This window comes from Mauremys mutica, chromosome 10 (assembly GCF_020497125.1).
Source record: "Mauremys mutica isolate MM-2020 ecotype Southern chromosome 10, ASM2049712v1, whole genome shotgun sequence".
NCBI classification, from domain to species: Eukaryota; Metazoa; Chordata; order Testudines; family Geoemydidae; genus Mauremys; species Mauremys mutica.
The window spans coordinates 83582506-83604849 of NC_059081.1; the positions used below are offsets into that span (position 1 = coordinate 83582506).

Sequence of the window (22344 nt, forward strand, 5' to 3'; positions counted from 1 at the left end):
TCAAAGTCATAGAATTTAATGCCAGAAGGACCCACCAGCTCAGCCAGTCTCACCTCCCCCCAGCGCCCACACACTACACCCAACAATCAGTGTCACAGCTCACAGAAGACTCAACTTACATGCCATGGGGAGTGGCTAGGGGGAACCGAGATGCATTAGTGCCTGAGTTCACTGCAATGGCAGGGAACTGGTTAAGTGAGAGATGCCCAGATAATCCTGGCGAGTGACCCTCATCCCTTGCAGCCAAGGAAGGGAAACTGCTCCCAAGGTCACTGCCAGTCTCACTTGCGGGGGGAGGGGAATTCCTAGCCATCCCCAGAGAGGATGATCAGTCAGACCCTGCGCTTGTCCCACCAGGTGCTTGTTCTGCTGCGGGAGTTTTGCTGGAGCGACACTGGATTATGTTGTGGTAACTGGGCCCAGGGCCGGCTCCAGGCACCAGCATCCCAAGCAAGTGGTTTGGACGACACTTCTCAAGGGGCAGCACCTTCGGCGGTGGCACTCCAGCTTTTTTTTTTTTTTTTTTTTTTGTGCTTTGGCGGTGGCAGCACTCTGTGTTTATTTTTTTGCTTGGGGCAGCAAAAAACCAAGACTGGCCCTGCTGCTCAGACCCACGACAAACACACTAGAAAATCCATGCCACGGTTTAATATAATTGATTGATTAAGCTACACATGAGAAAAAGGATTGAAAACAAAGCCCAAATCATTCTGGGACTGAAATGGAGCATTAAGGACGAGAAGCCTAAGCAAGCCCCTCTTTCAGCGTGAGGATCTGGGTTAGAGTATCTCATCCTGGTGAGCGACCCTTTGTATTGGGGACAAAAGGGCTAGTTCTGTGGTGGGGCTCTGAGCTGATTCTTGTGAATGATGGTTCCCTGTCTTGCTCTTGGCAAGACAGACAGACAGACACAATGCGGGAGAAGAGACAGCACAGTCTGAGCTTTGGTTGATGCTCTCAGCACTAGGTGCCTGGTCAGTCACAGACGTAGGCTTTGGCGCTGGGCTGGCAGATTGGCCATGTTACCCGTTGCTCTTGACCCTGGCTCAGGGACCTCATCTGACTGGTATGGCCTGGTCCCTCTCCTTCACTGGCCCGTCTCAGACAGGGCAGAGCCTCCTGTCGTGCTGGTGCCCTGTCAAGCAGCTGGCTGCAGGGTCAGGGGAACAGCAGAGAGAGAGATAGCAGAGGAGGAAGAGAGTGGAGAAGGGAAAGAGGGACGTGAGGGGAGGGCAGACAGAGCAGGAGCTCACCTGTCTCAGGCAGGGTGTTTGCTGGTCTAGCAGTGATGGCCAGGTGTCCTCGCCAGGGTGCTGGCCTGGATGTCCTGGTGATCCAGGCTCACCCGTGAAGGAGAGAGTCTCTGGAGCAAACCAGGGGCCTGCTGGCCTTCCCCCAGGAGTCCATTCCACACTTCCTGGACCCCAAAGTCTCCCTTTGAAGCTCTAAAAAGGATGTGTGGGGGAGGCGGAATGGAGAATCCCCTCATTAGTTCATTCGATAATTATCCTGATTTCTGACATATCATGTTTGGTCAATTGACCTCTGAGTCTGTCCTCTCTTGCTTTATCAGTCATGATCCTAATACAGTGCTGGGGCTGCATTTTTCTTTGGACGAATCCTGTCTTTCTGAGCCCTTCTGATAATCCTCCTATCAATCGTCACTGTTACAGGTTATTGCAATGTTTTCTGAACTTCCACCCACGCCATGTCCCAGCACGTGATCTGCAGGCCCCAGTTACTCAAGAGTATCTTGGTAAAAGCGAATCTGATTGATAGATTAATGTACAGCAATGAGCCAGAAGGGACCTTTCTAACCATCATGTCTGAGCTCCTGTCCCACACAAGCCAGAGAACTTCACCTAGTGATTCCTGCACTGAGACCAATACCGGGTTGTTGAATGAGAACAGATCTTTTACAATGATATCCTAGCCTGATTTAAAGACCTGAAGTGACAGAAAATCCATCACATTCCCACTACGTTGCTCCAATGGCTAATCCTCTCACTGCTTAAAATTTGAGCCAATTTTGATTTAAAAAAAAATCTGTGGAAAATTCCTGCACAAAAGGACTTTAAAAAACCATCTGAATGATGCCATCATTGACTTCACTGTCTTTTCCCCCCAACCAATTCTAATGACAAAGCTTAGATGCCTGTGTTTTGGGTGCATGACATGAGAAGCTTTAAGGGGATACATTTCAAACCATCTGGGAGATTTAGGAGCACCGCTTCCAGTAACTTCTAATGAGACTTGTGCTCCTAAACTCCTGAGGCACCTTTAAAAATGTCCCCCGATGGTGGCTTGTGTTGGAGAGGCCAGGTGCTCAGCATTTTGTGCAAACCAGCCTTCTTTAAAGTGTCTGAAGTCAGGCATCCAAAGTCTGTAGCTGGTTTTAAAAATGGAGCCCAGTCCTGTTACATGGAGACCTTTGAACCCAGGGTAGGTGGTGGAAGAGACTCTCCTGTGGAAATTGCTGTCTAAAATTCTGGGTGGGAGGGAGATTATTTTTATGGCATTTTAAAATCTAAAGAGACAGATGGAGGACACGGGCGGAGTCGCTGCAGCTGAGGGGTGGGGCCTGTAGCACTAATAGATGAAGGCAGCTGATTCATTTCTTCTCGGCTTTGGTGTGAAGGCGTCAGACAAGCATCCACTTGCCCCTTCCCTCCCCAGTGGGCATGTCACAGGGCGCAGTACTGCCAGGACTTCTCCGGGTCCCGGATGTAACACCACTGGTAATTATAGCCGTGTTTCCCACATCGGTGCTGTGGGGAGCAGCAATAGTCCCAGTTTTTTTCATCATCTGTGTAGCACCAGAAGTATCTTTTCCCATAAAGGCCACATGGATGGTCAGACCGACAGACCTTCCCGGAGATGGTCTGCATAGAGTAACCGTAGGGTGAGCATTTTGTGATGGAGCCATCTCCTCGTGAGCACTCGTATACTTCAGACTCTGGATTCACTGTGCACTCCTCTGTACAGCAGTAATCCCAGTCATTCCTGTCAGATGTGTAACACCAGCTGTAGGCATATCCTTGACACTCACAGCGGGTCTCCTTAACACAGCTCCACCCTGTGGCTGTTACTCCAAAGTTCAGCTCCTTGAAGGGGCAGACTCTGTCCAAAGCCTCAGCAGCTCTTGCCAGTCTAGCTACAGCAGGGGCCAGGTTGTCCTGTTCGTACGTCTTCTCAAACTGGCTGTGCCCATCTGCCAGCCTGGAAATACCCACCCGGAACCCAAGGCCCATCAGCTGCATCTTCTTCTGATCCAGGGTCTGGCTTGTCATCATCTTGGTCTCCCTGTCCAGTTTACTCCTCTTCACTAGCTGGGAATAAGGGTCTGTTAGCAAGATCTGGAAGGTATTGTACAAGGCTTTCTTCATTGCTGATAAAACCTCTTGTCCTTTCTGGCTCTCGGATCCACAGTCATCTGCAAAGACCTCGACTGGCCCAGGAGTCTTGTACAGACGTGATAGCTCTGTGTTTAGCTGCTCCACGGGGATGATTTGAAGACCGGATGCCTCCTTGTTCTCTCCTATGAAGGCGAAGGAGAATTTGCGGTTGTTGTCCCCATGGTCGCAGCAAACAGCTGTCCAGACGTGGCTGGGCACCGAGACCCGGTTGTATGGCCGGTTACGGTCCCCTTCTTTGTCCTCCCCCTCTATGGGGATTTTCTCAGTGTCCCTGGGAACAGCCCCTGTCACCAGGTAGGGTTTGCCTCCCACATTTCTGCAGCTCCCAGATAGCTGTGCCTTGAGGGTTTTCTCCAGCTTGGACCAGTGGACCCGGTTGAAGTCGGGGTTCATGGGGACGGCGTTGGTGAGGGTAAAGGTGGCTATGTGGTTGTCATTACACTGGAAGGCGTTTGGGTTCAGGTGGCCCCGGTCGTATGACGTGTCTTCATAGTCCTCATTGATGGCCTGGCTGGATCTCCGCTCGTCCAGGCTCAGTGTTGACTCAGCCTCCGTCGTCATTTCTGGGGACTCATCTGGATGAGCCAGCTGGGGACACACAAGGTCAAAATATCTTGGCTTTGTTTGGGCTTCTCCTGCCTCTTGTGGGATCTCACACACACCCTGGACCCTCCTCTCCCCTAGGATCTCACCCCTGTCCCTCCCTCCCTGGGGTCTTCCTTCCTTCCCTCCATCCCCCAGGACACCCCCTTCCCATGCCTCATCTGCCTCTCCCCACTTTCCTCCCGGAAGATCACCTCCTGCCCCTCACATCCCCAGGATCTCATCCCACTGCCCCCATACTCCATGCAGCAGGGCAGCCCATGCCAGGGTGTAGTATAGGAATGTGCTACTTAGGGTGCACTGAGCATGCTCACACAGACTGAGCATGCTCAGTAATATCTGCTGAAGCCACTGCCCTTCCCATTGCCCTTAAGTGGCATAAGTTTCTGCTGACGGCTTTTGACAGGGGTTAAAAAGGGGCAAAGGAGGAAATCAGAGGAGAGGGTGGCCAGGGTCTGAGCAGGGCGTGGAAATTGACTGGCCCGGGGCGGGGGGGGGGTGTGTGAAGCAGCTGAAGGCAAAGTTAGGTATGGGGGTGAAGGAGCTTGGTTATGCTCAGGGGTGAGGCACTGCCCGAGGGTGACCAAGGGCACAACCTGGCACATGCGGGGCACAGCGGGCAGCAGTTACCCCAGTGGACCGAGATACCCGTGTTTGCAAAAATAGTGTGAGTGGAGCAGAGGAGCAGTTTTATTCCCCTCCCACAGTACGGTGCATCTCAGCCTGGGCTTCCCAGGGCTGGGTTCTTAGAGGCGCCAGCACCCCAATGCCTCGCGACTGCTGCTCCGCTCTGTCTGAGCTCACCTACTGAGGTGCGGCAGGAGACTTAATTCAGTGAAACCGGGCCTTCCCTACACCCCCACAAGGGGCTGTACACATCCCCCCCAAATGTCCCCAAGGCCCCCTCCCCTCATGGTCAATTAGTTACATGCAGCGTTGCCAATATAGTCATTGGTTGGAAATTTGAATTGAAATTGAAACATTAATACACATTATAAAAACATATGCAGTGTATGATAAAATACTTGTTTCTGAAAAAGTATAATAGGTTTGAAAAGTGTGAACAACGACTAGCTTCCTCACACAGCTGTTGTTTTTTCTGACAGTGTTGGCACATTTGTTTTGGCAACGTTGGCCAATATTATCATTTAAAATTATGTTTTGTAAGTGTAACCCTTCTGCCCCTCTGAGCTGGCAGCAACAAGGGCCGGGTTCAGTCTCCAGAGGTGCTGTTTCAACCACACAACGCAAAACTGGCTCGAGCCCCCACCCAGTGACCTGGGACAATTACATACCACCCCCCACCCCCAGGCACCTCCAGGAGGCAATACTTCCCCTCTCGCAAACACAGAGTCTGAGTGTAGCAAAACCCTTTTAATAAAGGAGGGAAACAATGGAAACACCACAAACAGGATTCATAACACAAACCATGAGCAAAAGACCCACCTCCAAGTAAGTTTGGCAATGTCCTTTTCCCCTCAGGGTCTTAAGTCCAAATCACCCCAAAGTCCAACAACCCAAAAGTCTCTGTCCCTGGTCAGTGCCACCCCAGAGTTCAAAAGTTCATCTGCAGAGTTTTACACACACACCCCCGGCCTGGGTGGAATTGCAGGGGGGGCACACAGGGTGTTAAGGGGCACCTTACATGGTCCAAGGCTCACTGCCCCACCTCTCTGTGGAGTTCTGCTGCAGCCTTCACCACAAACACCTCTGCTCCACCAGCTGCTCCTCTTGCTGTTCCATGGGCCACTCCACCAGCCATCCTATGAACTACTCCAGCTATCCCTGCAAGCTGCTGCACTCCAACCACCCTGCAACTGCTCTGCTCACCACTTAGCGACATATTTTCAGGCTCCCCCACTAGATGACACAGCACTCAGTGATCTCAGCTCCGTAAGCTTAGCTCTTTTAGTGATTTCAGCTTGTAGTAGGGGAGCCCCAGTGCTGGTGCACCACTGGCACAAAATGAATTCTGCTCAGCAGACTCTAACTAGATTCCTAATAAAATCAAAATTAGCTCTGCTATTCAACAGTTGCGAGGGAGGTACAAAAGGGTTCCATATCATCAGGTACACATCCCTATCCCCAACCATCCTCCATTCACTGGGGGGGTTGGAACCCATGTCCCTTGTCTAGCGAGTGCTACTTAGGTGATGGTGAGAACCTCTGTCATAAAACAGTTTCATAGTCTCTCATTCACATAATCAGGGATACAATACTTTATTTCTCCTGCCCCAATAACAGAGAAATTGGGGATTGCACAGCTGTCAAAGTGACCATTTTGGGCTGCCGTGGACTCATGCTAGGTGGGGTGGGTGTGCCTATGCAAACAAGATCAGCCCCCGAAGTTCTTTTCCACACTTGCCATAATTCACCACCAGATGTCAGGGTAGACCTCATCCTGACTCTGCTTACATAAGCAAGGTCTGAATGAGTTCTCCGCTGACAGCTAATGATGAGCCGGGGTAGGGAATAGTCTTCAGGACCAGACTATATTTACATGAACTCACCTACTCTGCTTAGGTATCCATCAGACAGAGCTGTGTTGTCCCAGTGATCAATTTTGGCTGGTGTTGGGAGTTCCTGGCTAATAGCCATTGATGGACATATCCTCCAGGAACTTATCTAGTTCTAGTTTTGGCCTTCACAACATCCCCTGGCAAAGAGCTCCACAGGGTGACTGTGCATTGTGTGAGGACATTCTTCCTTTTGTTTGTTTTAAACCTGATGCCTATTCATGTCATTGGGTTTGGGTGACCCCTAGTTCTTGAGTTATACGAGGAAGCTTTTCACTTTCTTCACACCAGTCAAGATTTTATAGATGTCTATCACATCCCCCATTAGTCGTCTCTTTTCCAAGCTGGAAAGTCCCCCGGGTCTGTCTAATCTCTTCTCATATGGAAGCTGTTCCATAGACCTAATCATTTTAGCTGACCAGATCTGTACTCTTTCCAACTCCAACATATCTTTTTTGAGATGAGGCAACCGGGACTACATGCAGTATTCAAGATGTGAGCATACCCTGGATTTATATAGTAAAAGGGAAGAAGTTTGGTTTGCCAGACTGATCAGCAAAGCCAATGCTGACAAACTATGTGAAAAGGCTGCAAAACACCCAGCCTCTGGACTGCATCAACATGCAGAAAGCCTTATAAGCAGTGGTGAGCTGCAGCCGGTTCGCACCGGTTCGTGCAAACCGGTTGTTAAATTTAGAAACCCTTTTAGAACCGGTTGTAAAGGGCTTTTAAATTTAACAAAGGTTCCAGCAGCGCCGCGCCCCGCCCCGCCCTGCCCCCAGTCCCAGCTCACCTGGCTCCAAATTTGTCTCCTCCTTTGAAGTCTCTCCCTCCAGGCTTCCCCAATCAGCTGTTAGCGTGGGAAGCCTGGGAGGGCTGAGAAGGAAGCAGCAGCAGCTTCCTGCAGGTAAGATGGGTGGGGTGGGGGGAGGCACTGCGCGTCCCCGGCCAGGCGGCGCAGCTCCGGGCCGGCCCCCAGCTCTGACCCCGGCTGGGCCGGCGGCTCTGGGCCGGACCCCGACGCCGACCCGGACCCCGGCCCCGACCCCGGGCGCGGCTCGGACCCCGGGCGCGTGGCCGGGCGCGGCTCAGACCCCGGCCGGGCGGCCAGGCGTGGCTCAGTCCCCGGCCGGGCGGGCGGCTCTGACCCTGGCCAGGCGGGCGGCGAGGCTCCGGGCCGGACCCCGGCTCGGTCCCCGGGCGGGCTGGCAGCGCAGCTCCGGGTGGGCTGGCGGCGCGGCTCGGTCCCCGGCCGGGCGGGTGGTGCGGCTCCGGGCCGGACCCTGGCCCCGACTCTGGCCGGGTGGGCGGTGCGGCTCCGAGCCAGACGCCGGGCCGGACCCTGGCCCCGACTCTGGCGGGCAGCGCGGCTCCGGGCCGGACCCCGACGCCGACCCGGACCCTGGCCCCGACTCTGGCGGGTGGGCGGCGCAGCTCCGGGGTGGGCGGCGCGGCTCTGACCCCGGCCCCGACTCTGGGCAGCGCGGCTCCGCGCTGGCCCCCGGCTCTGACTCTGGCTGGTGGGCGGCGCGTGTCCGTGCCGGACCCCGACTCCGGCTGGGCGGTGAGGCTCCGGGCCGGACCCAGACGCCGACCTGGACCCCGACTGCAGCCCAGCGCCTGTGGCTCCCAGCCCCGACTCTGGGTGGCACGGCTCCCATCTCCAAGCAGCAGGGTAAGGGGGACAGGGAGCAGGGAGAGGGTGTTGGATTAGGGTCGCGACTGGGGGTGGTCAGAGGGCAGGGAACAGGGGAATTGAATGGGGGCAAGGGTCCTGGGGGGGCAGTCAGGAAGGAGCAGGGGTTGGATGGGGCAGTGGGAGGCAGTCAGGGGCAGGGGTTCCAGGGGCAGTCGGGAAAGAGAGAAGGGGTGGTAGGATGGGGCGAGGGTCCCGGGGGACTATCAGGAATAAGAGGAGGGGTTGGAGGGGGGGCAGGGGGCAGTTAAGTGACAGGGAAGGGGGTGGATAGGGCAGGGGTCCTGGGGGGCGGGGCAGGAGTCCCCGGGGGGTGGGGGGGCCACCCTCATGGGGTGAGGAGGAGGGAACCAGTTGTTAATATTTTGGCAGCTCATCACTGCTTATAAGCCAGTCACTGTCAAAGCCAATTCTAGAATACTTAATGAGGCTGTTAAGAATCCTGGAGACACAACACAGTTTATACAAACAAAGGTGGATGTCACATCCAACTTTCTATTTAAACAAGAGATACCACACACTACACACTGGAGGCCAATGTTACGTGCATTATCACTTGTTCATCCTGAAGCTAAACACTGGTTCCAAACAAGACCGACAAATGCTCACTAGCTTTCTGCAAGAAACTCAATTGAGTGGCTAGAAGCATGTGGTGCAACAGTGAAAGACTCAGCAGTTAAAAAAGTGAAGAACTCTCTCGCCGCATTTAAAAAAAATCCACACATGGCTGATGAACGCACTGATGCAAATGGGTGTCAAGTATTAAGTCATTGTGTATGTTATTTTGATATCAGTGGTAGGTTCGCAGATGAATTTCCAGATGTTCAAGTTATAGAAGACACATCGGTTTCATCTGTGACAACCCACATCTTAGAAGAGTTAAATGTTTGTCAGGTGAACCCCCAAACAGATGGCTGCTTACACATTTGATGGAGCTGCAAACTTCTCTGGAAGACATGGTGGAGTGCAAGCTTTGCTCAGAGAAAAGTGTAACCCTAATCTCTCCTACACACACTGCAGAGGCCATCTACTCTAGCTAGTGCTAGTACAAGCTGCAGAATCTTCAAAAGGGATTCAAAAAGCTACAGATCTGACATCTTCATTATACTCTTTTTCAGCAAGAGTCCAAAAAGACTGAATATCTTGGAAAATATAGAAGATACACTGGGACTGAAGTTCAAATTAGTCCAACCTGGGAAAATCCACTGGCTTTCTCATGAGTGATCCTTGGCTGTTGTCTTAAAATTATTGTTAGGATATCGATATTCAGGCCAGTTTGCAAAGGCCTGTACTTTAAGAATTTAGTTGTATTCTTATCACTTAGCTAGTTATAGAGATATAAAAGAAAGAATCAAAAATCACTGTCTGTCTGTGTAAGGGCCTTCTCTTCCTGTGACAGTCTGAGACCCTGTTTAATCATATTGAAATCAGGCAATCTGGGGCTGTTAGGAAGGTGATCCGATCTATCACTTCCAGAGAAAGGGAAGAGCCTAGATAGCTAAACAGAACTCAAGTTTTACTATATAGTCTGCAGTCAATCAGAAAGTGGGGGAAAAACCCCCCGAACAGGGACTTGGGGATGGGGGCAGGGAAATTGGGATCATGTTTTGCTAAAGGGGGAAATGGAAACAGGGGATGGGAACAAAAACAGGGACCCAGGCAAGGCTCTGTGGTGTCAGACCTGGGAAGGGGACACTAAGGAAGGAAACTGGAATCCTGCTTGCTGGAAGTTCACCCCAATAAATATCAAATTGTTTGCGCCTTCAGACTTCGGGTATTGTTGCTCTCTGTTCATGCGAGAAGGACCAGGGAAGTGAGAGGGTGAAGGAATAAGCCGAATTACTACAACCGTTATTACTGGCTTTGGAAAGTATCTACCGAGATGGGATGGATCTAAGTGAGGCTGGTGGATTAGTTTTGCTACTAAGTTCAGAGAACACAATTGCCATTCTTTCTTGTAAGCAGGGCTGGCTCCAGACCCCAGCGCGCCAAGCGCACGCTTGGGGCGGCATTTTGCCGGAAGGGTGGCAGACCTTCTGCAGTCATGCCTGCGGAGGGTCCGTTGGTCCCGCGGCTCCGGTGGACCTCCCGCAGGCACGTCGGCAAGAGGTCCCCCAGAGCCGCGGGACCGGTGACCAGCAGCCCGCCCCCTGTGGCATGCTGCCCTGCTTGGGGTGGCCAAATTCCTAGAGCCGCCCCTGCTTGTAAGTCTGTTGTTGAAACCCCTTGGGTCATTAAACAATGTCATCCAGGCATCTGCTGCATCAGTAGTAGATCTCTGTCCAGCAATGGAAGTTACACTTGGACCAATCAGAGCTATCCATTGAAAACTTACTGGAAGAAGCAAAGACTTCAGTCCAGAAGTTGACTAATTAGGGCACTGTAGATGAGCAGACTCACTCCTGCGGGACCTCCTGCTGGTCTGTTTCAGGAATTAGCTCATTCCAGCTCCAGAGCACCCTCTGCAGGCAGTGATCCGCCTGTCCTCTGGCCCCTGTGTCCCTCCCTGGACCCTGGTGCCTTTTTACCTGGAGTGCTGCCCCCTGGCAGTAACCTCTTTCTCTCTGGGTCTCCCCTCCCTGGGAAACCCCCACCCTCTATCCCCTCCTTGCCTCAGTGTATGGCTACTGTCAGTCATCGTGTAGCCCCCACGCCCTGGGGCAGGCTGCAGTATCAGCCACTCATCACTGGCAAGAAGGGTTTGGACCTGCTGCCTTGGCCTACCCCTGGGCTGCCCCCTGCAACCCCCAGTACCTGTTGGCCCTTCGCTAGGCCGCAGCCTGGGGCTTTCCAGGCTGGAGCTCCCCAGCTCCTCTGCCTTTCCCCAGCCCTGCTCCACTCAGGTACCCTGTATCCAGCTCCCTGCCGCCAGGCCCTTCTCCCTCTACAGCTAGAGAGAGACTCCTTAGCGCCTGGCTCCCAGACTCTTAGGGCTTGGCTACACTTACAAGTTGCAGCGCTGGTGGAGGCTTTCCAGCGCTGCAATTACACCCCGTCCACACTTGCAGGGCACAACCAGCGCTGCAACTCCCTGGTTGCAGCGCTGGCTGAAAACCCATCCCGGCAGGGATATAAGGAGTGCAGCGCTGGTGATCCAGCGCTGCTCAGCAGGTGTGGACACTCACCAGCGCTTTAATTGTCCTCCAGGGAATAAGGAGGTATCCCAGAATTCCTGTTCAGCCACTCTGCTCATCAGTTTGCACTCTACTGCTCTTGCCTCAGGTGACCCGCCCTTTAAATGCCCCGGGAATTTTAAAAATCTCCTTCCTGTTTGCTGCAGCCAGGTGTGGAGTGCAATCAGTTAATCTTTCCAGGTGACCATGCCTCCACGTGGCAAACGAGCCCCAGCATGGAGCAATGGCGAGCTGATGGACCTCATCAGTGTTTGGGGTGAGGAATCTGTGCAGGCACAGCTGCGCTCCGGCCGTAGGAATTACGATATCTTTGAGCAGATATCAAGGGCCATGCTGGATAGGGGCCATGATCGGGACGCACTACAATGCAGGGTGAAAGTTAAAGAGCTGCGGAGTGCCTATTACAAAGCCCGAGAGGGGAATCGACGATCCGGAGCTGCCCCCACGACCTGCCGTTTTTACAGGGAGATGGACGAGATACTTGGGGGTGACCCCACTGCCAATCCCAGGATAACGATGGACACTTCTGAGCAGGCTGGGGGACAGGAGGCGGAGGAGGCGGAGGAGGCGGCGGGGGGGGGGGAGAGGAAACCGCGAGTGAAGCTCCTGGGATGGGGGAAGACACCCCAGAGTCCCTTGAGGCATGCAGCCAGGAGCTCTTCTCAAGCCAGGAGGAAAGTACCCAATCGCAGCAGCCAGCAGTTGCAGAAGGACAAGCAGAGGAGCGGGTTACCGGTAAGCGGCTTTTATTTTCTGGGTGGAAATGTTTCTGGAGAGGAAGGGGGGTTATGGCTGCATGAATGCCAGACTAGATGTGGAATAGCCCGTTGATGTGGTCTATCACGTCGTGGTAATCTGCTTCAGTTATCTCAGCAAAAGTTTCATCCAGAGCGTGGGCAATATGCCTGCGCAGGTTTATAGGCAGAGCCACTGTGTCCCTTGTCCCAGTGACGGTGACGCGTCCGCGCCACTGTGCTGCCAGTGGTGGGGGGACCATTTCTGAACACAGGCAAGCCGCATAGGGTCCCGGGCGGAATCCACATTGCTCTAAAAGAGCCTCCCGCTGTTCCCTAGTGACTCGCAGCAGGGAGACATCTTCCAGGATTAACTCCAGGGGTGAGCTGCAGCGGGTTCGCACGGGTTCGCGGGAACCCGTTGTTAAATTTAGCAGCCATTTTAGAACCGCTTATTAAGGGCTGCTAAATTTAACAAAAGTTCCCACCCACTCCTCTCCTGCTCCGCCCCCTTCTCCTCCCCCTCCCCTGCTTCCCGCGAATCAGATGTTCACGGGAAGCCTGAACAAGCAGCATGGAGGCAGCCAGCAGGTAAGCTGGGGCGCGGAGGGGGAGGGGAGGTGCGGCTGGCTCAGCAGCTCCCGGTCCCAGACCGCGGCTCCCTCCAGCCCAGCGCCGGCCCGGGGAGTCGGGCCCCGCGGCTCGGGGAGTCGGGCCCCGGTGCCGGCCCGGCCCGGGGAGTCAGGCCCCGCGGCTGGGCCCCGGTGCCGGCCCGGCCCGGGGAGTCGGGCCCCGCGGCGCCGGTCGTGGTCCTGGCAGAGTGGACCCGGTCCCCAGGCAGTGTGGTAAGGGGGCAGGGAGGGGGTGGGTTGTGGGGGGGTGGATAGGGGTCAGGGCAGTCAGAGGGCAGGGAACAGGGGGATTGAATGGGGGCAAGGGTCCCGGGGAGCAGTCAGGAAAGAGCAGGGTTGGATGAGGTGGTGGGGGCACTCAGGGACAGAGAGAAGGGGTAGTTGTATGGGGTAGGGGTTCTGGGGGGCCATTGAGAATGAGAGGAGGGGTTGGGTGGGGCGGCAAGGGGCAGTCAGGGGACAGGGAAGGGGGGGATGGGTCAGGGGTCTCGGAGTGTGTGTGTTAAGGAACATGAGGGGTTGGATGGGGCACGACCCCCCCCCCACGGAGGGGGGGAAGGAGGGAACCCGTTGTTAAAATTTTGGAGGGAGGAGGGAACCCGTTGTTAAAAATTTGGCAGCTCATCACTGATTAACTCCTGTGAAAAATGTTGGGAGACTCTTTAGTGAAGAGATAGGGAGATAAGATCACCCCTGCAGCTGCATCTTCACTCAACCCCTCTAGCACTCCAGATTACCCGAAGCAACCAGCTCCCCTCTATCAATCAAGCCCCACTTCTCCCTATATAAGCACCCCTCACTCACCATTTCGTGGCTTCTGTTGTGTTATGCGTGTGGGGAAAAGAATGCTAAAGTGAGAACTCCCTCAGTGTAACAATTCATGTCTGGAGATAGTGGATACAATGCTGCCCGTGTTAAATGTTGTCATTTCTGTGTTTCTACAGTGACCTTGACTACTGGACTGCCCAGATGTTCAACATCACAGAGGCTTCAAAATTTGAGAAAAAATCCCCGAAAGAGCAAAGAGGACATGCTGAAAACTGTTCTTCATCACTCTGCTACAGAGAGAAAAGAATTGAAGGAGTGGAGAGAGAAGGAAAGCATGATCCGCCAGAGACATTGGCGTAGAAACGCTGTGGCAAAGAGGAAAAGCACAAACCAGCTGCTAGAGATCCTGTCGCGCCAAGCGGACTCTCTCCAGGCTATCGTAGCCATGCAGGCAGAGCAGTCCCGTGCTGCCCCACAGCCCCCCCCCCCGTCCCAAAGCTTTTTGCCTTGTGCCCCAATGTCAGCTCAAACCACCTTTCCCCAGCATCCAGGTTCTTACCACCACCAGCTGCCTCCAACACCTGTACGTTCACCAACCAGCCCTGATACCTACCACCCTTACCCTCTGCATTCAACCCCCATCACCATGCAGTATATGCACCCTGAAGTGCAGGATTCATTAAACAGCAATCCAGACAGGACATATGCAAACTTGTGACTGTACAGTTCACCAACCCACACCCCTGCTCTCTTGTGTTCATGAAATGTTGTGTGTCTGTCTGTCTGTCAAGGAAGTTTTTTTCTTTTCAATAAAACAATTCTTGGCTTTGAAAACAGTCTTTATTATAGCAGATAGTGAAAGATACCTTAGCCCAGTAAAGAAAGAGGCACTGCAAATCATATTATTATTATGGATAATAGAATAACAGTGTAAGCAGTGCAATTCACTCCCATGCAAGGCAGCAAACATTACTGTTGGCTTTCAGCCTCAAATTCTTCCCTCAAGGCATCCCTAATCCTTGTAGCCCTGTGCTGGGCCTCTCTATTAGCCCTGCTCTCTGGCTGTGCATATTCAGCCTCCAGGACTTGAACCTCGGTGGTCCATGCCTCACTGAATGTTTCACCCTTCCCTTCACAAATATTATGGAGGGTACAGCAAGCGCATATAACCGCGGGGATGCTGCTTTCCCCCAAGTCTAGCTTCCCATACAGACATCTCCAGCGGGCTTTTAAACGCCCAAAAGCACACTCCACAGTCATTCTGCACCGGCTCAGCCTGTAGTTGAACCGGTCCTTGCTCCTGTCAAGCTTCCCTGTATAGGGTTTCATGAGCCAAGGCAGTAACGGGTACGCGGGGTCTCCAAGGATCACAGTGGGCATTTCGACATCCCCTACTGTGATCTTCCTGTCTGGGAAAAAAGTCCCTGCCTGCATCTTCCTGAACAGGCCACTGTTCCGAAAGATGCGTGCATCATGCACCTTTCCAGGCCAGCCTGTGTAAATGTCAATGAAACGCCCGCGGTGATCCACAAGTGCCTGGAGAACCATAGAGAAATACCCCTTACGATTAACGTACTCTGATGCCAGGTGGGGGGGGCCAGAATAGGAATATGCGTCCCATCTATCGCCCCTCCACAGTTAGGGAAACCCATTTGTGCAAAGCCATCCACAATGTCCTGCACGCTCCCCAGAGTCACGGTCTTTCTTAGCAGGATGCGATTAATTGCCTTGCAAACTTGCATCAAAACGATTCCCACGGTCGACTTTCCCACACCAAACTGGTTCCCGACCGACCGGTAGCTGTCTGGAGTTGCCAGCTTCCAGATTGCAATAGCCACCCGCTTTTCCACCGTCAGGGCAGCTCTCAATCTTGTGTCCTTGCGCTGCAGAGTGGGGGCGAGCTCAGCACACAGTCCCATGAAAGTGGCTTTTCTCATATGAAAGTTCTGCAGCCACTGCTCGTCATCCCAGACTTCCATGACGATGTGATCCCACCACTCAGTGCTTGTTTCCCGAGCCCAAAAGCGGCGTTCAACGGTGCTGAGCATTTCTGTGAATGCCACAAGCACTTTGGTGTCACACGCGGCAGGAGAATCGATATCGATATCATCGTCAGACTCCTCACTGTCACTTTGGAGCTGAAGGAATAGCTCGACTGCCAAACGTGTTGTGCTGGCGACACTCATCAGCACAGTCCTCAGCAGCTCGGGCTCCATTTGCCACAGAAATCGCGATTCACACAGAGAGTAAAACAGAAAGACACTCACAATGGCGCCAAACGCTGCCGGAAAGAGTGAATGCTGGGATGTGAAGCGATGCACCACGGGGCGCTGGCAAACAGGAAGCGGAATGACCCGCACACTTCCTTCCCCTTCCCACAATACTCAGCGCCAAAATGGGACGAGGTGCTCTGTGGGATAGCTGCCCACAATGCACCTCTCAATACAGCGCTGGAAAGTGCTGCAAGTGTGGCCACACTGCAGCGCTGGTAGCTGTCAGTGTGGCCACACTCCAGCGCTGGCCCTACACAGCTGCATGACCAGCGCTGTAACTCCCAGCGCTGCAACTTGTAAGTGTAGCCAAGCCCTCAGATAGGGGCCAGCTGTGGCCTGATTGGGGCGTGGCCCAGCTGTAGCCACTTCCCAATCAGCCCAGCTTAGTAGCTCCCAGCCACAACCTTCCCCCAGGGCTGTTTTAAGCCCTTCGGGGCAGGAACAGGGTAAGCACTGTGCTACAGGCACGTATATTCACTCCTTAAACGACAAAGACAAGAAATGTTTGTTAAGCCAGCTGAAATATAGAATCATAGAATCATAGAATAGCAGGGTTGGAAGGGACCTCAGGAGGTATCTAGTCCCATCCCCTGCTCAAAGCAGGACCAAACCCAACTAAATCATCCCAGCCAGGGCTGTGTCAAGCCTGACCTTAAAAACCTCTAAGGAAGGAGATTCCACCACCTCCCTAGGGAACCCATTCCAGTGCTTACAACACTCCAACTAATACAGCCCAGAATTATGTTTGCTTTTTTTGCAATAGTGTTTCTGTTCAATACATTCATCAATGATTTACATAATGGCATAGAGAGGACACTTATAAAGTTTGCAGATGATACCAAGCCAGGAGAAGTTGCAAGTGCTTTGGAGGATAGGATGAAATTTCAGAATGATCTGGACAAATTGGAGAAATGGTCTGAAGTAAATAGGATGAAATTCAAAAAGGACAAATGCAAAGTGCTCCACTTCGGAAGAAACAATCAGTTGCACACATACAGAATGAGAAATGACTGCCCAGGAGGGAGCACTGCAAAAAAAAAAAACACACAAAAAGGAGAGGGGCCATAGGGGATAACAAGCTAAATATGAGTCCACAGTGTAGTTGCAAGAAAAGCAAACATCATTCTGGGATGTATTAGCAGCAGGAGTGTTGTAAGCAAGGCATGAGAAGTCATTCTTCCGCTCTACTCCAAGCTGATTAGGCCTCAGCTGGAGTATTGTGTCCAGTTCTGGGCACCACATTTCAGGAAGGATGTGGACAAATTGGAGAAAGTCCAGAGGAGAGCAACAAAAATGATTAAAGTCTAGAAAACATGACCTGTGAGGGAATCATAGAATCATAGAATTCAAGATCAGAAGGGACCATTATGATCATCTAGTCTGACCTCCTGCAAGATGCAGGCCACATAAGCCGATCCACCCACTCCTGAACTAATTCTCTCCCTTGACTCTGCTGTTGAATGCTCCAAATCATGATTTAAAGACTTCAAGTAGCAGATAATCCACCAGCAAGCGACCCCTGCCCCATGCTACGGAGGAAGGCGAAAAACCTCCAGGGCCACTGCCAATCTACCCTGGAGGAAAATTCCTTCCCGACCCCAAATATGGCGATCAGCTGAACCCCGAGCATGCGGGCAAGACTCACCAGCCAGACCCTCTGGAAAAGGCTAACAAAGGAAGCTTGAAAGAACTAGGTTTGTTTAGTCTGGAGAAGAGAAGACTGAGAGGGGACATGATAACAGTTTTCAAGTACGTAAAAGGTTGTTACAAGGAGGAGGGAGAAAAATTGTTGTTCTTAACCTCTGAGGATGGGACAAGAAGCAATGGGCTTAAATTGCAGCAAGAGAGGTTTAGGTTGGACATTAGGAAAAACTTCCTGTCAGGGTGGTTAAACACTGGAATAAATGGCCCAGGGAGGTTGTGGAATCTCCCTTATTGGCAGGGCCGGCTCCAGAGCCCAGCGGGGCAAGCACCTGCCTGGGGCGGCCCTTTCCCGGGGGGGCGGCAGGCTGGGCCGGCGGACCTGCCGCAGTCATGCCTGCGGGAGGTCCACCGGAGCCCCGGGAGCAGCGGACCTGCCGCAGGCATGACTGCGGAGGGGACGCTCGGCCGGCGGCTCCAGTGGACCTCCCGCAGGCATGACTGCGGACGGTTCGCTGGTCCCGCGGCTCGGCTGGACCTCCCGCAGGCATGACTGCGGCAGCTCAACCGGAGCCGCCGGACCAGCGAACCGTCTGCAGCTGCGGGAGGTCCAGCCGAGCCGCGCGACCAGCGGACCCTCTGCAGTCATGCCCGCGGGAGGTCCGCTGCTCCCACGGCTCGGGGGCGCCTCCCGGGCATGACTGCTTGGGGCGGCCAAATTTGTAGAGCCGCCCCTGCTTATTGGAGATTTTTAAGAGCAGGTTGGACAAACACCTGTCAGGGATGATCTAGATGGTGCTGGTCCTGCCATGAGTGCAGGGGACTGGACCAGACAATCTCTGGAGGTCCCTTCCCGTCCTGTGATTCTATGACCAGTTACCAGCAGATGTGCTGATGGGAAATTATCTGGATGACTGGCCGGATGGTGCCCAGAGCACCCTGGGCCTTACCAGGGGCCAGAGCCACAGCGCGCCACCCAGCCCTGACCAGGGCCGCAGACCATCACACTTGGGGCTAGCGAGCTGTCACCTCCGGCTTGGGGGAACTGTGCTTCCTGGGGCAGAACTGGATGGGGCTGAGGCTGAGACTATGATGTGGGGAAACTGAGGCCCAGGCAAGCAGTGCTGTGACTCCAGTCCCCATCAGCGAGGAGGGGGGGGGGGATGGTTCACACTCCCTGCCCCAGCAGTTGAATTTCAGATGGAGCTGCAGACGGATCCCTCCTCAGAGACACTGAGGGCCCTGTCTGGTTGCAGCATGGCACGTGCACCCCCTCCCCGCCCCCGCCTAAGGAGGATGGCAGGGAAGGATTCCTGTACCAGGAGCGGGGTCCCACCTGAGGCAATCAACTCTTGGGGGGTCAGAAGGCAGCTGGAGGTCCCCCAGAGGTACCGCCGTGGGCCACTGTACCTGGCCCATGACCTCCCTCTCTCCAGGGGATCCAAGCAAAGGCTGCTGCCGAACTTCTACTGGCCTGGAGTCTGACTCTGTCTAGCAGCTCTACAGGTCCTGCGACCCCTGCCAGAGGGTGGGGATGGCCCGGGACAAGGGGAACGCAGCCCTGCGAGCCCTCAGCCCTGCCCAGCAGAGAGGCACATTTTCAGAAGGTGGCTATGGAAATAGTCAGCAAGGCAACCCGGGCAGGGAAGAAATGCATTCTGGGGGAGGCAGATTTCGTCACCCAGTACCCGAGGCGGCAGCTCTGTCCTCCAGCAAGGCTGAGACTCTGTGGCAGACACGCTGCTGACCATTCTCAGCAGACTGGGGTTCTCGCGATGTACCTAGAGGGCTCGTTACATGTCAGCCCTGCCCCGGTGCTTGTGGGAGAAGTGTGGGATCCGGCACACCTGGATATCATCCTATGTCTAATGAGTCAGCTAACATGCTACCCTTCCCCCACCCTTCCCCCAGATCTCACCCTCTGCCCTTCCTCCTCCAAAATCTCCCTCCCTCCCCATGGATCTCACCCCCTCCCCCTGGGACATCATCCCCCCTGTGCCTCCCTCCTCTGTCCCCTTCTACTCCTCTGTGCACTGCAGCTCAGTGTCACTTTCAATTTCTCGCTTGAGGAGGGACTCCTTCCCCTTTTCCTTCTCCACCCCTTCCCCTTGCACCCCGTTATTCACAGGCTCCTGAGCGATTCCGACCCCTGAGTGCATCGTGCAGAGCGCTGGGACTGACCTGGGGCTCCACGAACCACTGGCTCCTCTTCTGGGCCTGCCCTGGGCAGTTAGGGTCACCCAGGGTGTACGCCGACCAGCGGGGGATCCGCTGGGGCCTGTCATAGAGGGTTGCAAAGTGGTACAGATTGCTGTACCTCTGGCAGATCTCGGCCGTGTCGGCCGTGGCAAAGCCACGTGGCTCAGCATCTCGGTAGAAATACTCATTGCAGTCAGTGAATGACCCCACTTCAGCCAGCACCATCCCCGGCCACAGCGAGACGCAGCCCAGGAGCATCAGCCAGTCCATGGTTCGATGAGACATCGGCGCTGAGTGCTGGGCACCTGCAATCTGTCAGACCCCAGCTAGGTCCCCTCCTGTTTATAGGCTCCTGGGAGCTGCGCCTGATTCTAGTTCATTGCAGGCCTCCTGCTAGGGGCTGTCCAAGTAAACACAGTCAGCCCCCTGCCAGGCCTGCGCCATCTGTTCTCAGATCAAGGTGAAATCTGAATCATGCCAATTTTTGGAGCCAACATTAACATGCACCCAGGGGATGTTGGTCTCTGTCCGCCTGCCCAGGCTATTGCTGGTGAGACTTGTGCAAGAAGGGTAGAAATGGATCATGGGACCAGCCTTGCTCATTGTGGGGAGACAGATCAAAGAGTTTTAAGCAATGAGGGATGTCCGAGAGAGGAGCAGAGTGGCGCAGTGGCCGAAGAAGAGTTCCTTAGACACGAGATGTCGCGGATCCACAGGATCGGTGCTACCCCCAGCTTTTAAACAGTCCCTTGGAGGATCCCCATGTCAATGGGCCAGACCCCAAGGGGTCCCACTCGTCCTTCAGGATGGGTGATGTGGTCTCACCGCCACCTGGCCTGAGCTTTTGGGCTCCAGCCCTCCAGCTTCACACCGTGAGATCTGCCCGGCAAGGCCACTGGAAGGAGGAGCCATGCCGGCCAAGGGGCCCCGCAGAGCACCCAGGTCTTCAGGCAGAAGAAAACAGCTACTGCTGTTGCTCACTGCAAAAGAGGAAATGGTCTCATTAAAGTGCATGGAAGACCCCTGGAAATGATTGAGCCTAGAACCCTGCAGTATAAACTGCTTGATCCTGTTCTCCCCCTCGGCAAGGAATGCTTTCCTGGTGTTGACATCTGAGTCCGTGTTAAGGGTGGTGGCCGTGTAGCAGAAATCTACGCAATTCATCAAGCTGTTTCCAAAGCACTGGTGGCTTATTATCAGAAGTATGCTGGCGAAGCATCCAAGAAGGAAATCAAGGACATCTTAATCCAGTATGATGGGACCTTACTGGTTGCAGATCCTTGTCGTTGCAAGTCCAAGAAGTTTGGTGGACCTGGTGCTCATGCATGCTACCAGCATTTGCCGTTACACCTGGCAGCCCTTTCCTAACACAGCAGGGTTTATTTGTCACCTGGGACCCAGCACAGGGAAGCCCTGAGATTAGCAGAGACAAGCCGTGGTTAAGGTTAAGCCAGAGCACATCCTGGCCAATGCCAGGCCTCCCTGGAACTATCTCAGCTCTCGCTGTCTGTCCCGGTGGCTTCGTCTGTCAGTCCCAGGTGCGAGCTCCGTGTGTCTGTGAGCTCAGCACTTAGCCCCTCCACCTGGTACTTTTCCCCTTCGTCCTCCTGCTAGGGGTCTTTGCTGGGCTTCCCTGCACAGAGGTGGGGGGATCTCGGTCCTTGGTAGCTAGGTGGGAATGGGAATTCTTGTGTCTCTCCCGCTCCTCCATTCACTTGTGTGGATGCTGTCTGTGTGTTAACAGCTCTGCTCTCCAACCAGGTGGCTGCGTGTGTCACACTCCTTCTCCCTTCCCTTCACACTCAGTACGTAGCTGTGCAAAGCCCACAGATACACACAGGAACCCGAAAAATATGACCAGTATTCTCACATTTGTCACACCTCTTCCCCCTTCCAGGCCAAACCGAGCAAAGCCCCTTTAACCAGCAACCACAGGCAGTTTGAACCCACAAGCGCTATCCAGAGATGCCAACAACAATTTCCCATCCCAGGGGTGTCTGTCCTACCAGGCCCTTTCAGGATGCTTACAGCCCAGTTTCCAGTGCACGGTTCAGAGCAGTTCTAGGTCTGGGCTGTCAGATAACACTTGTAGGGTGCACATGGGGAGTTTTCACGTGGCTCTTTGGCCACCCTGTGACACTGGCAGACCAGATGCCAGCTCATGCGAGAGCCCCAGGTCAATCTTTAGAGGTTCAGGAGCTGGGGCGCTCCTGCTGGGACTCGGGGTGTCAGCACCATGACGGGGTGCTGGGGTAGGGGCTTCTGCTCTGTGGGGTCGCCACATGGGGCGTGCCTGCCAGGGCTTGGGGCTGACACTCCTCTCCCACTGAAGCCCCGAGCCCCAACAGTTGCCTCCCATGAGGCTGAAGCCCCAATACCCCCCTCCCTGCTGAGCAGAAACCCCTACCCCCCACCCCTGCCACAGGCCAGAAGCCCTGAGCTTCCCCCAAACAGTCTGGTAGGCAGAGAACGGGGGAGTGTGTGGGGGACTTTAACTATAAAAGAGCCGCATGTGGCCCACAAGCTGTCCCCCCCATCCCCCCGTATAGATCAAAGTGACTGTTAACTGTATAAAAGTGTATTTGGTGTTTAAACTTCAAGAAAACCAGTGGGGTGCTGCGTGCATTGGGTTCACTGATCTGCACCCATTATAACGCAGCAGCGAATATTTACATTGTGTTACCCTGGTAACTACATGACCCACCAAAGATGCAAATGAAGAACATGAACAG

General features: G+C 54.1%; 1 protein-coding gene and 1 pseudogene across 1 annotated transcript; one reads left to right on the forward strand and one right to left on the reverse strand.

Moving 5' to 3' along the window:
* Positions 1-633: 633 nt before the first annotated feature.
* LOC123378585 (endonuclease domain-containing 1 protein-like) lies at positions 634-20028 on the reverse strand. Its single transcript, XM_045032596.1, has 2 exons — positions 19595-20028; positions 634-4004 (listed from the first exon to the last, which is right to left on the reverse strand). The coding sequence occupies exons 1-2, from the start codon at positions 19895-19897 to the stop codon at positions 2685-2687; spliced, it is 1623 nt and encodes a 540-aa protein (XP_044888531.1). The 5' UTR covers positions 19898-20028; the 3' UTR covers positions 634-2684.
* A 494-nt stretch (positions 20029-20522) lies between these two features.
* Positions 20523-21205, forward strand: LOC123378598 (annotated as a pseudogene).
* Positions 21206-22344: the final 1139 nt, after the last annotated feature.

Coding starts and splice junctions, on each gene's coding strand:
- LOC123378585 (XM_045032596.1), bottom strand. CDS start 19,897: ATGTCTCATCGAACCATGGACTGGCTGATGCTCCTGGGCTGCGTCTCG. Junction 4,005..19,594: donor AGTGGTTCGTGGAGCCCCAG/GTCAGTCCCAGC, acceptor GTGTGTCCCCAG/CTGGCTCATCCAGATGAGTC.